Genomic DNA, 12,509 nt, shown 5'->3' on the forward strand with positions numbered 1-12,509 from the left:
TGGCTCATCGAGTCTGTTCAACCATTCAGTAGGAGCATGGCTGATCTCATTGTGGCCTTAACTCCATTTTCCTGGCTGTCCCCCATAATCCTTGGCTCCCTTGTCAATCAAAATTCTGTATAGCTCAGCCTTGAATATATTCAACGACTCAGTCTCCACTGTTCTCTGTGGAAGAAAATCCCAAAGACTAATGACCCTCTTAGAGAAGAAATTCCTCCTCATTTCTATCTTACATGTGAGATCTCTTATTTTTAAAGTGTGTCCCCTAGTTCTAGATTCCCCCACAGGAGGAAACAGCCTCTCAGCATCTACCCTGTCAAACATCCTCAGAATCTTAATATTTCAATAAGATCACCTCTCATTCTCCTAAACTCCAATGAATAGAGGCCCAACCTACTCAACTTTCCCCATAAGACAACCCCTTCATCCCAGGAATCAGCCTACTGAACCTTTTCTGAACTGCTTCCAATCCAACTATATCTCTCCTTAAGTAAGAAGACCTGAGAACTGTATGCAGTACTCCATGTGCGGTCTCACCAATGCCCTGTACAGTTGTAGCAAGACTTCCCTACTTTTATAATCCATCTCCTTTGCAATAAAGGTCAACATTCCCTTCGTCTTACTAATTACTTGCTGTAGCTGTATGTTAGCTTTTTGTGATTCATTTCAAGGACACCCAGATCCCTTTGTACTGCAGAATTTTAAAAAATGCTTTTATGGGATGCGGGTGTCACTGGCAAGGCCAGCATTTGTTTCCCATCCTAATTGCCCTTGAACTGAATGGCTTGCTAGGCCAATTTAGAGGGCAGTTAAGAGCTAACTACATTGCTGTGGGTCTGGAGTCAAATATATGCCAGACCAGGTAAGGATGACAGATTTCCTTCCCTAAAGAACAATAGTGAACTAGATTGGTTTTTACAACAATCTATGATCATTTCATGGTCATCAATATTTAGGGCGGAATTTTCTGCGCCCATTGGTGTCGGGTGTTATGGTGGCCGTGAAGGCCAAAAGTTGGTTTCACACAGTCATGAAACCAGTTTGCCATCATCTGCTCCACCTGTCAGTGACAGGCCACGTTTCCTGCCATCACAAACACCATTTTAATACATCTGCATATCATTTTTTAAAAATACATTTACAGGATGTGGGCATCACTGGCTAGGCCAGCATTTATTGTCCTGCTTGCTGGAATCACCCACCACACTGCATCATTTGGGCACATGAGCATGATTGCATACCAACATGTTTCACAACTGTATATAAGTGACATGTACCACCACATCACTTTTAGAGGAGTTCAGGTGAAGATCTCTCCCTACCAGATCAGCTGTAAGGTGGGGGTGGCTTTTCAATGAATGCAGGGCAAGGGCTGTACTAGGGAAGGGTGTGTGTGGGGCACATGTTGATCTATGCAAGTGGCCTGAGGAGATACAGCATGAAACACTGCGGCTTTAGTTGTGGCCATAGTGCAAATCTGGGACAATTTCACCCTTAGACTAGTTTTATATTCTAGATTAGTTAACTGCCTTTAGATTCCACTGGCTGTCATGGGATTTGAACTCTTGTACCCAGAGCATTAACCTGGGCCTCTGGATTACTATTCCAGTGACATTAGCACTACCTTCCTTGCACCCCCTGATTCTGCCACCTATCTCCATTTATATAATATTCTATTTTTTCTGCTTTTCTATTCTTCCTACCAAAGTGGACAACCTCACATTTTCCCACATTATACCCTATCTGCTATATTTTTGCCCACTCACTTTACCTATCTATACTCCTTTGCAGACTCTTTGTATCTTCCTCACAGCTTGCTTTCCTACCTATTTTTGTATCACCAGCAAATTTGGCTACAATACAGTTGGTCCTTTCATCCAGGCCGTTAATATTGATCGTGAATAGTTAGACAAAGGAAACAAGTTGATGGAAGAGAATGAACGAGTTGAGGGTAAGGGAGATGAGGGAAGAAGTTTCGAAGACTCCCAAGAGCTGTAGCTGGAGGAGGGGGAATTGCAGAGCTGGCAGTCAGCCAATGCAAAGCCAACTGAACAATATGAAATAAGAACATGATTATTACTTACACAAATTACCTTTTGATAAATGTTGGAAAGATCAAAGAAAATGCTACAGATCAGACGTTGCTGACAGGCTTAGCTGCAAGAGGCACAGAATCACCACATTACATGTTGCTGAGTCTCAGTTTTACATGTAAATCAATTTTTCAAAAAAATTGAATTTTGAAAGCCATAATTTTAGCAAGGAGGTGAAAAAAGCCTAATGAAACCTGAGCAACTTTAAGGTAACCAATGTGTGAAACAGCTTTAAATGTGATTGTCAGAAGAACTGGATGGTTTCAGGTGAGTTTCTAGGGCAGAGGCATTGGAGAGATCCAGAGTACAATAGGTTAATGTTACAGTGGGTCAGCTGATCAGAAAGAGCCAGCATGGATTTGTAAAGGGTCGGTGAGGCCCGATGAATCTAATGAAACTTTTTGAAGAGGCGACTAGTCAGAGGAATGACTGTTGGGTATTGTTTATATGGATTTCCAGAAGGCATTTGATAAAGTCCTTCACAAGAGACTGTTAGCTAAATTTGAAGCTCATGGAATTGGGAAAATTTATGATCTGGTTAGGAAATTGGCTGAGTGGCAGGTGACATAGGGTAGGGATAACTCTAATTCACAGGACATGACCACTGGTGTCCCACAAGGAACTGTGTTGAAGCCTCAACTATTCACCATGCATATTAACCAGATGATGGGATAGAAAGCTGCTTTTCCAAGTATGCCGATGACACAAAGGTAGGTGGCATTGTAGGCAGTGTAGTTGAAAGCATTAAAGGTACAAAGAGATATTGATAGATTAATTGAATGGCCAAAATTGACAAATAGATTTCATTGTAGGCAAATGTGAGGTCAACCACTTTGGAGGTAAAAAGGATAGAACAGAGGACTTCCTAAATGATGAACATCTAGAAACAGTGGCGAGCCAATGAGATTGGGGTCCAGGTACACATTGTTAAAATGTTGTGAACAAGAACAGAAAATAATCAAAAAGGCTAATGGAATGTTGGCTTTTAGATCTGGAGGCCTAGAATACAAGGGGGTAGAAGTCATGTTTCAACCCTGGTTAGACCTCGCCTGGATACTGTGCATTGTTCTGAGTACCACATCTTATAAAGGCTATTGAGGGCATGCAACCAGAATGATACCTGGACTCCAAGGGTTAAATTACGAGGAGAGATTATACAAATTAGAGTTGTGTTCCCTGGAATTTAGAAAGTTTAAGGAGTGATTTGATTAATGTTTCCAAGATATTCAAGAACTGATAGGGCAGATGGAGATAAACTATTTATGCTAGTTGGGCTGTCTAGAACTTGAAGACAGCCTAAAAATTGGACCCAGACCTTGCAGGAGGGAAATTAGGAAACTGTTCTACAAATAAAGGGTGGTAGAAGTTTGGAACTTGCTTCTACAAAAGGCAGTTAATGCCAGAACAATTGTGAATTTTAAATTTGAGATTGATAGATTTTTGTTATCCCATGGTATTACAAGATATGTGGCAAAGGCGGGTATATTGAGTTAGGTCACACATCAGCCATGAACTTATTGAATGGGAGAACAGGCTTGAGGGGCTAAATGGCCTAATCTTGTTCCTATGTACAGTGAGAACAGGGATACAAGTGTATCAGAGGTACAGTGATACTTGCATTTATATAACCACTTTAAGGTAGTAAAACATCACAAGATGCTTCACAGCTGTGTTACCTGTTTTAGTCACGTTGGTTGAGGGATAAATATTGACCAGTTCTCATGGGAGAATTCTCCTGCTCTTCATCAAAATAGTGTCAGGAGATCTTTTACATTTACCCGAGAGGGTAGACGATGGGGCGGCTTGGTTTAATGTCTCATCTGAAAGAGGATAGATGATTTAAAGCTTGGTCAAAGAGGCAGGTTTTAATGAGCATCTTAGAAGAGGAGAGAGAGGAAGAGAAGTTTAGGGAGGAAATTGTAGAGCCTAGCCAAAAGCATGACCACCAGTGGTGCTGCAATTAAAATTGAGATGCACAAGAGACCAGAATTGGAGGAGTGCAGAGATCTTAGAAAGTTGTGCAGCTGGAGGGCTTTTTTAAAATTCATTCATGGGATGTGGGCTTCACTGGGCCAGCATTTATTCCCCTTCCCTAGTTGCCATTGAGAAGGTGGTGGTGAGCTGTATTCTTGAACCACTGCAGTCCATGTGTCATGGGTACACCCACAGTGCTAGCAGTTTGTTACAACTGAGTGGCTTGCTAAGCCATTTCCAAGGGCACTTAAGAGTCAACCTCATTGCTGTGGGTCTGGAGTCATATGTAAGCTAGGTAAGGACAACAGATTCTTCATTAAAGGCCATTAGTTAATCAGATGGGTTTTTACAACAATGGTTTCATGGTCATCATTAGATTCTTAATTCCAGATTTTTTTATTGAATTCAAATTCCAACATCTGCTGTGGTGGGATTTGAACCCAGGGTCCCAGGTCTCTAGGTTACTAGTCTAGCAACAATGCCACTATGCTATCACTTCCCAGAGATAAGGTGGGGAGAGGTCCTTGAGGGATTTGAAAACAAGATGAGAATTTTGAAATTGAGGAATTGCTAGACCTAGAACCAGTATGGTCAATGAGCATAGGTGAACAGGACTTGGTGTGAATGAGGACATTAGCAGCAGAGTTTTGGGTGACCTCAAACTTATGTAGGGTGAAAGATGGGACTCTGGACAGAGCATTGAAATAGTCAAGTCTAAAAATAACAAATGTTTGGATCTTTTAGCAGCAGATGAGATGTGCAGGAGCGAAGTTGGGCAATGTTACAGAGATGGAAATAGGCAGTCTTCGTGATATCATAGATATGAGTTTGCCAGCTCATCTCGGGGATCAATTATGACACCAAGGTTGTGAACAGTATATTTCAAACTCAGACAGTTGTCAGCTAGAGGAATGGAGTCAGTGGAGGAAACAGTTTGTGGCAGGGACTTAAGACAATAAGCTTCAGTCTTCCCAACATCAGGAAATTTCTGCTCATCCAGTACTGGATGTCATCGACATAGACGTGGAACCTGATATTGTGAGTGTAACCACCCATCCCTAATGTATTTCCCAATTTGCAAACATTTACGTGCAATCCTGTCGAACGTGATGCAAAGTGGAGAGAGAAAACGAATAGAACTCCCTCTGCTGTCATCTTGGACTGGGAAGATATGCAGAGGCCGTGCGCCTGGTTCCACCTGCGGTGCGGGGTGGGCGGGTGAGGAACGTGGTGGCGTCATCGACGTCGGACGGCTACGCAGCGCGCCGGGCCCACATCCGCCATTTTGGTTGTTGCCCGGGCGCCCGGACTGTCTGAGTGAGTGAGCGAGGCCTGCGCTCTCTCTTAACTGTGCGGGGGGGGGGGGAGGGAGACTTGGTGCATTTTGATTTATATTATTTTCGGCCCCCTTTATTCCCAACCGCAGCCGGCAGTCCGAGTCCTGGAATGATGTGTCCAGCCTGAGAGGCTCGGCTGCCCCCTCCCCGACCCGTTTCCCCCCTCCACCCACTTAAACCCCTTCTCCCCCACCGAGAGATGGTGCCCAGTGAGGAGAACCAACTGCTACCCACAGAGGTGAGGCCCTGACAGCTGTGGCAGAGCGGCTTGGGGGACGTTTTACTGTCTTAAAGGCGCTATATAAATGCTGTCGTATTGTTTTGTTGACGAGTGGAAGGGGGTGGGTTGGATTCTAAGCTGGCTGTTACTCCAACTCCCCCAAAGTCACCCCAATTTATGGGCAGTGGTGAGGATATGAACCCCCCCCCCCCCCTCCCCCTTGGATGCTGAGGAGGAGGCCATACTGTCTGGGGTTGGGGTTTTACACTGTCCCCCTGGATTTAGGAGATGTCTGTGTTTTTCTCCTTGGATTTATGCAGTGCTGACGCTGCTCCCCTGGATTTAGAGAGGGGTCTACGCTGCTCCCCCTCGATTTAGGCAGTGTTGACGCTGCTCCCCTGGATTGAGGGAGGGGTCTACGATGCTTCTCCTGGACCTAGGAGGGTTCATGCTGCCCCCTCTGGATTTGGGGGCATGGGGTGGCCTACACTGACCCCTTCCCTGGGTGTTGCGGATTATGCTGACATCCCTTGGGTTTCACAGGTTACCCTCCCATCCTCCAGGTGTGGAGGTGGGGGCTATGCTGCTCTTCCTCCCCCCACCTCCGTGGCACGGTGTAGAGGGGAGGCTTTACAGCTCCACACCCTTGTGGGTATGGTGGGGCAGGGGGGGGAGACTCTGCTGTTTCCATCTCTGTGTTTATTGGGGCGTGAGCCTGTGTTGCTTACCTGGAGTATAATGGGGCTATGCTACTTGAGGGCATGGGGCCAAGCTGCTCCTCTGGACTGATGTGGTGGTGGGGGCTCCGCTGTTTAGCATGGGGCTATGCTGCTCTCTTAAAATGAAGGGTGCGCCATTGTGTTCCTCCTGGATATGGGGCAGAATGTCCTGCTGCTCCAGGCTATTGGGGGTGAGGGGGACTGCTGTTTCTGATTGTTGGGGCTGCTTTGTTTAGGGGCGGGGGTGTGCATGGCTACGCTGCTCTCTTGGTGGTGGTGGGGGGTGGAAACTATGCTGCTCCTCCTGGGTGTGGTGTGGCTACATCGCTCTCCCTGGGTGTTGTGGGGTAGGGCGGGAGGTGGGAAGGGATGCTGTGCTGCTCCCCCAGGTGTCTGGACCTGGGAGTTGAGGTACACTCTGCTTTTGAATGTTTATGTATTTTCAGTGTGAGTGGACTTTCTCCACACTTGGAATGTGATCATCGCACTAAGATAAGCACTGTTACAAAGAGGAGTTCCACTCACTGTCTGTCTGTCTCTATAGATACTGCTATATATATATATATATATATATATACACACACACATCTATATATATATAGATATATATATTTAAAAAAAATAGAGCCCAAAGTCTGAAGATTGATTGCAGCGAGCTGTGTGGTTAGCAGATCTCTAACAGTGTATTTTGTTCTGGGGTGTTGGGGAGCACAGGTGCTCTTGTCATGTGGCAGAGCCCTTGTGTCAGATTTCTTTCAGTCTTTAAAAAGTCTCAGATGCATTTGTTCAAATAAAGCTGCAGTATGTCTTGTTTTGTTTGTTCCCATTGATTTGTCATGTTAACCGTGTTGATGAGAGTCTTCCACATGTGCTTTTGATGTTTATATTATTTGTTGAGTCATTGCTAATGCTCCTGGATTTTGCCCCCCAGCACAGTGCAAAGTGCTGTTGACTAAAAATTCCAGTGTGTTTATTCCTTGCCATATTGACACTGTATGAATGCAAGTGCAGTGTGGGCATGGTGGTATTCAGGTGCTTTTGATGTTTCTTGTTTATCAAGAACCTCGTCCTTTTCACAGCATCTATGCATAATTCGTTAGTTCCACCGTGAGTGTACTGTACACAAAAATATTTGCTACTTTAACTTAAAAGATTTAAATAGTAACTCTTAAATACAGATCTTGTTTACTACTTTGTTTCAGTCAAATATATATATTTCATTTGTACAAGACTTTGCATCAAGGAAAACAATCTCTTTTGGTTATTTCTTGCAGCTCCTTGCTGATTCATTACAGAACTTACATGTGCCAGGAAATCTTTCTGTCACCAGCTGCTGCCACATTGACTCCATTTTCATTTATTGATCTTGTCTGTTCTGTTGATACATCTTAGCAATTTTTGCTGAGATTGAGAAGACCTAGAAAGGGCACTGTCAAAATGAAACCATCATCTCCCACTATGTGTTATAACCCAATGGTGCATCAATTTATCATTCCCACCTGGTGGCTCCTCTTCCGTCCATGGCAGTAGGAGTGACAGATGCAATGGCGAGCTGCTACTTTTATGTGCCATAGCCTGTCAGGGAATCAGGCTGTGTGAGGTCAGGGCTTACAACTGCAGCCTGCTTGAGCTATTCATGCAGTGCAGAGAGGTGCTATTCAGCCCATTGTGCCTGCTCTTTCCCCATCCCCAGATAATTGCTGCCAAATCACATTCAATTAATACATTGCATTCTATGGTTGTACAGGTAAAGTTGCTGCTCACCACCTCCAACATCAAGCCTTACTCTGGGAATGTGCTGATTAGATAGACCCAGCCCCTCAATGTGAGGACATTGTAGATTGATGTTCTACTTGAAGTTAATAAATCCTTTTTGGCAGGACTCCACCCAACTTTTATGTAGACTATGGTTAACAGCAAGTAAAATGCTGCAAATGTCAATGTGAGTTAGAATCAATACCAGAAGAAACCAGCAGGCCAGTCTCCTTGTGTGACCAATGGGGACTGCAGGGATTAGTGTATCTGTTAAACATACACAATGTCACTTATGATTTAATTTCTGTTTCCTTTTTGTTTAAATCAGATGTTATCTTTAATTGTTCTATTAGTTGTGCTTCCTTTGGGGATACTTGTATACTTGTTCCTCTGATTTCACGTTACTGATCAACTATGAAAGACATTTGTGGAGAGATTGCTTTTGGGTTGCTACTGTTTATGCTTATATTAGCGCTGCGAAAATCTCCTCTTAAACTGAAGCTGCAGCTTAATAAATTCAAAAATATTGCATGCATTCCAAATGAATTTTGATAAATGTTGCTGTTTGAGGTTAGCATAAGGCTAAACTATTTAAATTTTTATGCCCTCTAGCCTAACATTCCTAGGTTACATTGTGCGCTCATTCAGTCTTGGAGTGCACAATCATTTCTAAATTCAACCCCATTCTTTGTGTCAATTAAACTTCTATATCTTTGTAGCTCAATGAGCAAATTAATTGGGTTGATGTAAGTAAAGGTTTGCGCACTTTGCAGTTCCTCTCTGGATTCAGTATTTGAGCAGAATAGTGTTCAATGTGATTAACATGCCTTCCTTTCAATTAATATATTACATTCTATGTTAACATGCTATATAAAAAGGTTTTGCGTTGATGTTGCTGAACCATGGTATTTGGATTTTAGGATCAGTCAATCTATCGTTTAATATTTCTGCCCCTAATAGTTTTAATTATACCTAGGCCATACAAACTGCATAGAATTGTTTCATCTGGATGGCTCTTGTAACATTTCCGAAGTTGTTTGTTGCTCTTTTGTGTACTTACCTAGCTTTCCCTTAAGTTTATGAACATAATAGTCATGTAAACTTTATCCCAGTGTTATAAACCCTTTACTCATGGCTGCCTCAGCTTCATTCTGAACTAGAGATTGGAAACTTCAGCAATGATGATCTCTTTTGTGTCATTGCATCCTATCTCTTCATAACTGGTTAATGTACTACAAACATCTCCACATTTAGCATTGACTACAAAAGCTAGCTAATAGGTTAGAAGCCCTTAAAAGTAATTGTAGGGTCAATTTAATAAATAAACCAATTCTTTTAAAAGAAAAATAATTAAATTTTTAATTGTAATTCAGTCAAATACTGCTTATTGCTGGAACACTGGTAGACAGGTAATGTTGTTGAAAGTTAATTTTAAACAGTGACTGGTTAGTGACCATATGTTATGTCTGTGCATTTTTCCCGGGTGTTGCTTTGTTTTATTACGTGACCTCACTTTTAAACTGAGAGCTGGCTGTAAGCCTGTTGTGATGTGTTTGTGGTGGCAGCCCTCCCTCTTGTAAGACGATGGTTTGTGCTGTGGTGGTCAACTCTGTTAAACATTGCCTGGGGTAGCCCAGGAGCCCCACTCTGGCATGGCAGTCTCTGCCGCATTTGCTGCAGAAGGCAGTGGACTGAGAAGGTGCACGATTCACTGGGCTCTGCTTTTTCAGGGCCCTCTTTGTGGCCACCTGAGATTTTTGTTTCTACTCGCCTCTTTCAATGCCCTTAAAAGCAGTCAGCTTTCAGAGGTCATGGTCATCGGTGACTGTCTCCCAGCTGTCAGCGTCAATATCCGCTATCTTCATATTTCGCTTGCAGTTGTCCTTGTAGCAGAGGTATGGATGCCCAGCAGTTCATGACCCAGTGGCCAATTCATCGTAGAGAAGGTTTTTGGACATATTGCTGTCATCCATCCGATGAATATGGCCAAACCAGCATTGATGCCATTAGCATTGCAATGAGTGTATAGTGGTGGAATTAGCATGCTCTAAGTCTTCTGAGTTGGTGAACTTGTCCTGCCAAGAGATGCCAAGACAGCGAAGGTGGCAACTGTTCAGCATTTTCTCCAGTCTAGCATATGTGTCCAGGTCTCACCACCATAGAGGATTGTGTTAAGGGTATAGGCTTGGTATACACAGTTTGGCGTTTACTCAGATTGCTTTTGTTCCATACACTCTTTCTCAGCTTCGGCATAACAGCTGTAGCTTTTGCGATGGGTGTGTTGATTTCAGCATCAAGTGACAGATTGCTGGTGATTGTGGAGCCTAGGTATGTGAAACTAACAACAGCCTCTAGCGTCACACCGTCAATGCTGATAGATGACGGAATGGCAACATCTTAGACCTTGATATTTGTCTTCCTGATGCTGAAAGCCAAACCAAACTTATTACAGGCATGAGCGAGTCTTTGCCTTTGCTGCTACATGTATTCCTCAATAGAATGTCAGTGCAGCATCGTCAGCGTAGAGCAACTATCTGATGAGGACTTGGCACACCTTTACCTTGGATCTCAGGTGAGCAAGGCTGAACAGCTTTCTATCAATTCTGGTATGTAAATAAGCACCCTCTGTTGTTGGCCCAAAGGCATATGACTGCAGCAAAGAGAAGAATATGCCAAAGTGTGTAGGTGCTAGAACGCAACCCTGTTTGATCCTACTGTGGATTTCAAAGGGTTCTGATGTTGCCCGTCACAGCTGACCTTACCATCATGTTGTTATGAAAAGAAGCGATCACGTTGAGCAGCTTCAGCGCGCAGCCAGTTTTCTCCAACTTAAATAGACTGACTGTGCTCAAATGGTCGAATGCCTTGGTGAGATTGATGAAGGCAATATATAGTGGTCGCCTTTGTTCATGGCATTTCTTTTGCAGCTGCCGGACTGAGAAGATCATGTCAATTGTAGGTCTCCCAGTTCTGAAACCACACTGGGTTTCGGGATAGGTGTTTTCAGATCTGCAGCCTGACAAAGAAACATGGGCAATTATTTTTCTGATGATGCTCAGCAGGGAGCTGCCTCGATAGTTGTTGCAATCACTGTGGTTACTCTTATTTTTGTATAGGGTCACAGGCTTTGCATCATGAATATCCTGGGCTACTTCCTATCCCTTCAGCAGAAACTGAGAGGTTTGTGCAGATGCTGGTTTCCCATGCTTGATGAATTTAGGTGGAGTGGCGTCAGCACCTGGAACTTTGCCCATGACAAGTGAGTCAGTAGTTTTGTTAAGCTCATCAACTGTGGGTTTGATATCTGCCATGACAGCCAGGCTTTCTGTGGTGTCCAGAGCTTCCTCCCTAGAGTACAGCTCAAAATAGTGTTCCACCTATCTCTCCAAATGTTTATTGCAGCCATTGATGACCTCCATGCCTCAGTTTTCAATGGAAATGTTTTCTACCTTTGCTTTCAATGAAGCATGTTGCCTTTTTGATCCCTTCATTGCCTGCCCTAACATTCCCTATGTCGAAGGATATCTTGATATCCTGGCAGGGTTGTATCCAGTATTCATTGGCGGACCATCTAGCACTTTGGACTTTACTTCGAGTGGCCTTTACTGCATTCAGAGTTTTCTCACTTGGATCTCTTGTAATTAATGAGCGTGAGCCACTTGGCTTCAGTGATAGGTTCCATCACAGCGATGTTAGTCTCCAACCAGTCGGCATTTCTCTGCTTTTGCTTCCCATATGTTAAGAGTGCTTTATTATAAATGGTGTCTGGAAGCATGTTCCATTTCGCTTCTGTACTCTGTGTGGGAACGCTGGAGAGCACCTGTTCAATCTAGTTGGGGCACTGTTGGTTTTCATCTGGGTAGGCAGTATGGCTGATGTAAGAGGATGGCATTTCTGCTTTGAATGAAAAAGCTTTCAAGGGTTGCATCCTCACCTTAGTGCACACCAGGGGGTTACTTGTATCACAGTTAGTGCTGTGGTAGCTATGTGTTGAGAATGCTATTCAGAGACTCACATCTGGTGATGATCAAGTCCAGCCAATGCCCTGATCTTGGATGTCTCCAGGACAGAATATGGCATGGTTTGTTCTGAAAATAGGTGTCAGTTATACAAAGCTCAAGTAGTCTCTGCCCGTTCTCATTTATCTTTCCCAGGCCACGATGTCTGAGGCAAGAGGGCCAGGCCTCTTGGTCCATGTCCACTCTTGCATTGAAATCGCCCAGGGGGTAAAGGTATTCTGACTTGGGGATCCTGCTGATAACAGTGTCAAGCTCCTCATAGAACTGATCTTTTGCTTCTGTAGTGGAGCACAGTGTTGGAGCGCAGATACTCAGGTTAACAAGCCCCGTTTGAGTTGAGAGGTAGATAGAGTGAACACGTTCTGAACCATCTGTCATCGAGAGTAGTGAGT

General features: G+C 43.8%; 1 protein-coding gene across 3 annotated transcripts in view; it reads left to right on the forward strand.

Annotated features, from left to right (window-relative positions):
- The first annotated feature begins 5,365 nt into the window (after positions 1–5,365).
- usp47 (ubiquitin specific peptidase 47) overlaps positions 5,366–12,509 on the forward strand; it is a 153,324-nt gene continuing 146,180 nt past the window's right edge. For 2 of the 3 annotated variants that reach the window (XM_078549354.1, XM_078549355.1), the window contains exon 1: positions 5,469–5,642. In XM_078549354.1, coding sequence (XP_078405480.1) covers positions 5,604–5,642 — 39 coding nt within the window. In that variant the 5' untranslated portion in view covers positions 5,469–5,603. Of the gene's footprint in view, positions 5,643–12,509 lie in introns of all 3 variants that reach the window. The other variant, XM_078549357.1, reaches the window with a different exon arrangement.

This window comes from Cetorhinus maximus, chromosome 9 (genome assembly GCF_964194155.1).
Source record: "Cetorhinus maximus chromosome 9, sCetMax3.hap1.1, whole genome shotgun sequence".
Lineage (NCBI taxonomy): Eukaryota > Metazoa > Chordata > Chondrichthyes > Lamniformes > Cetorhinidae > Cetorhinus > Cetorhinus maximus.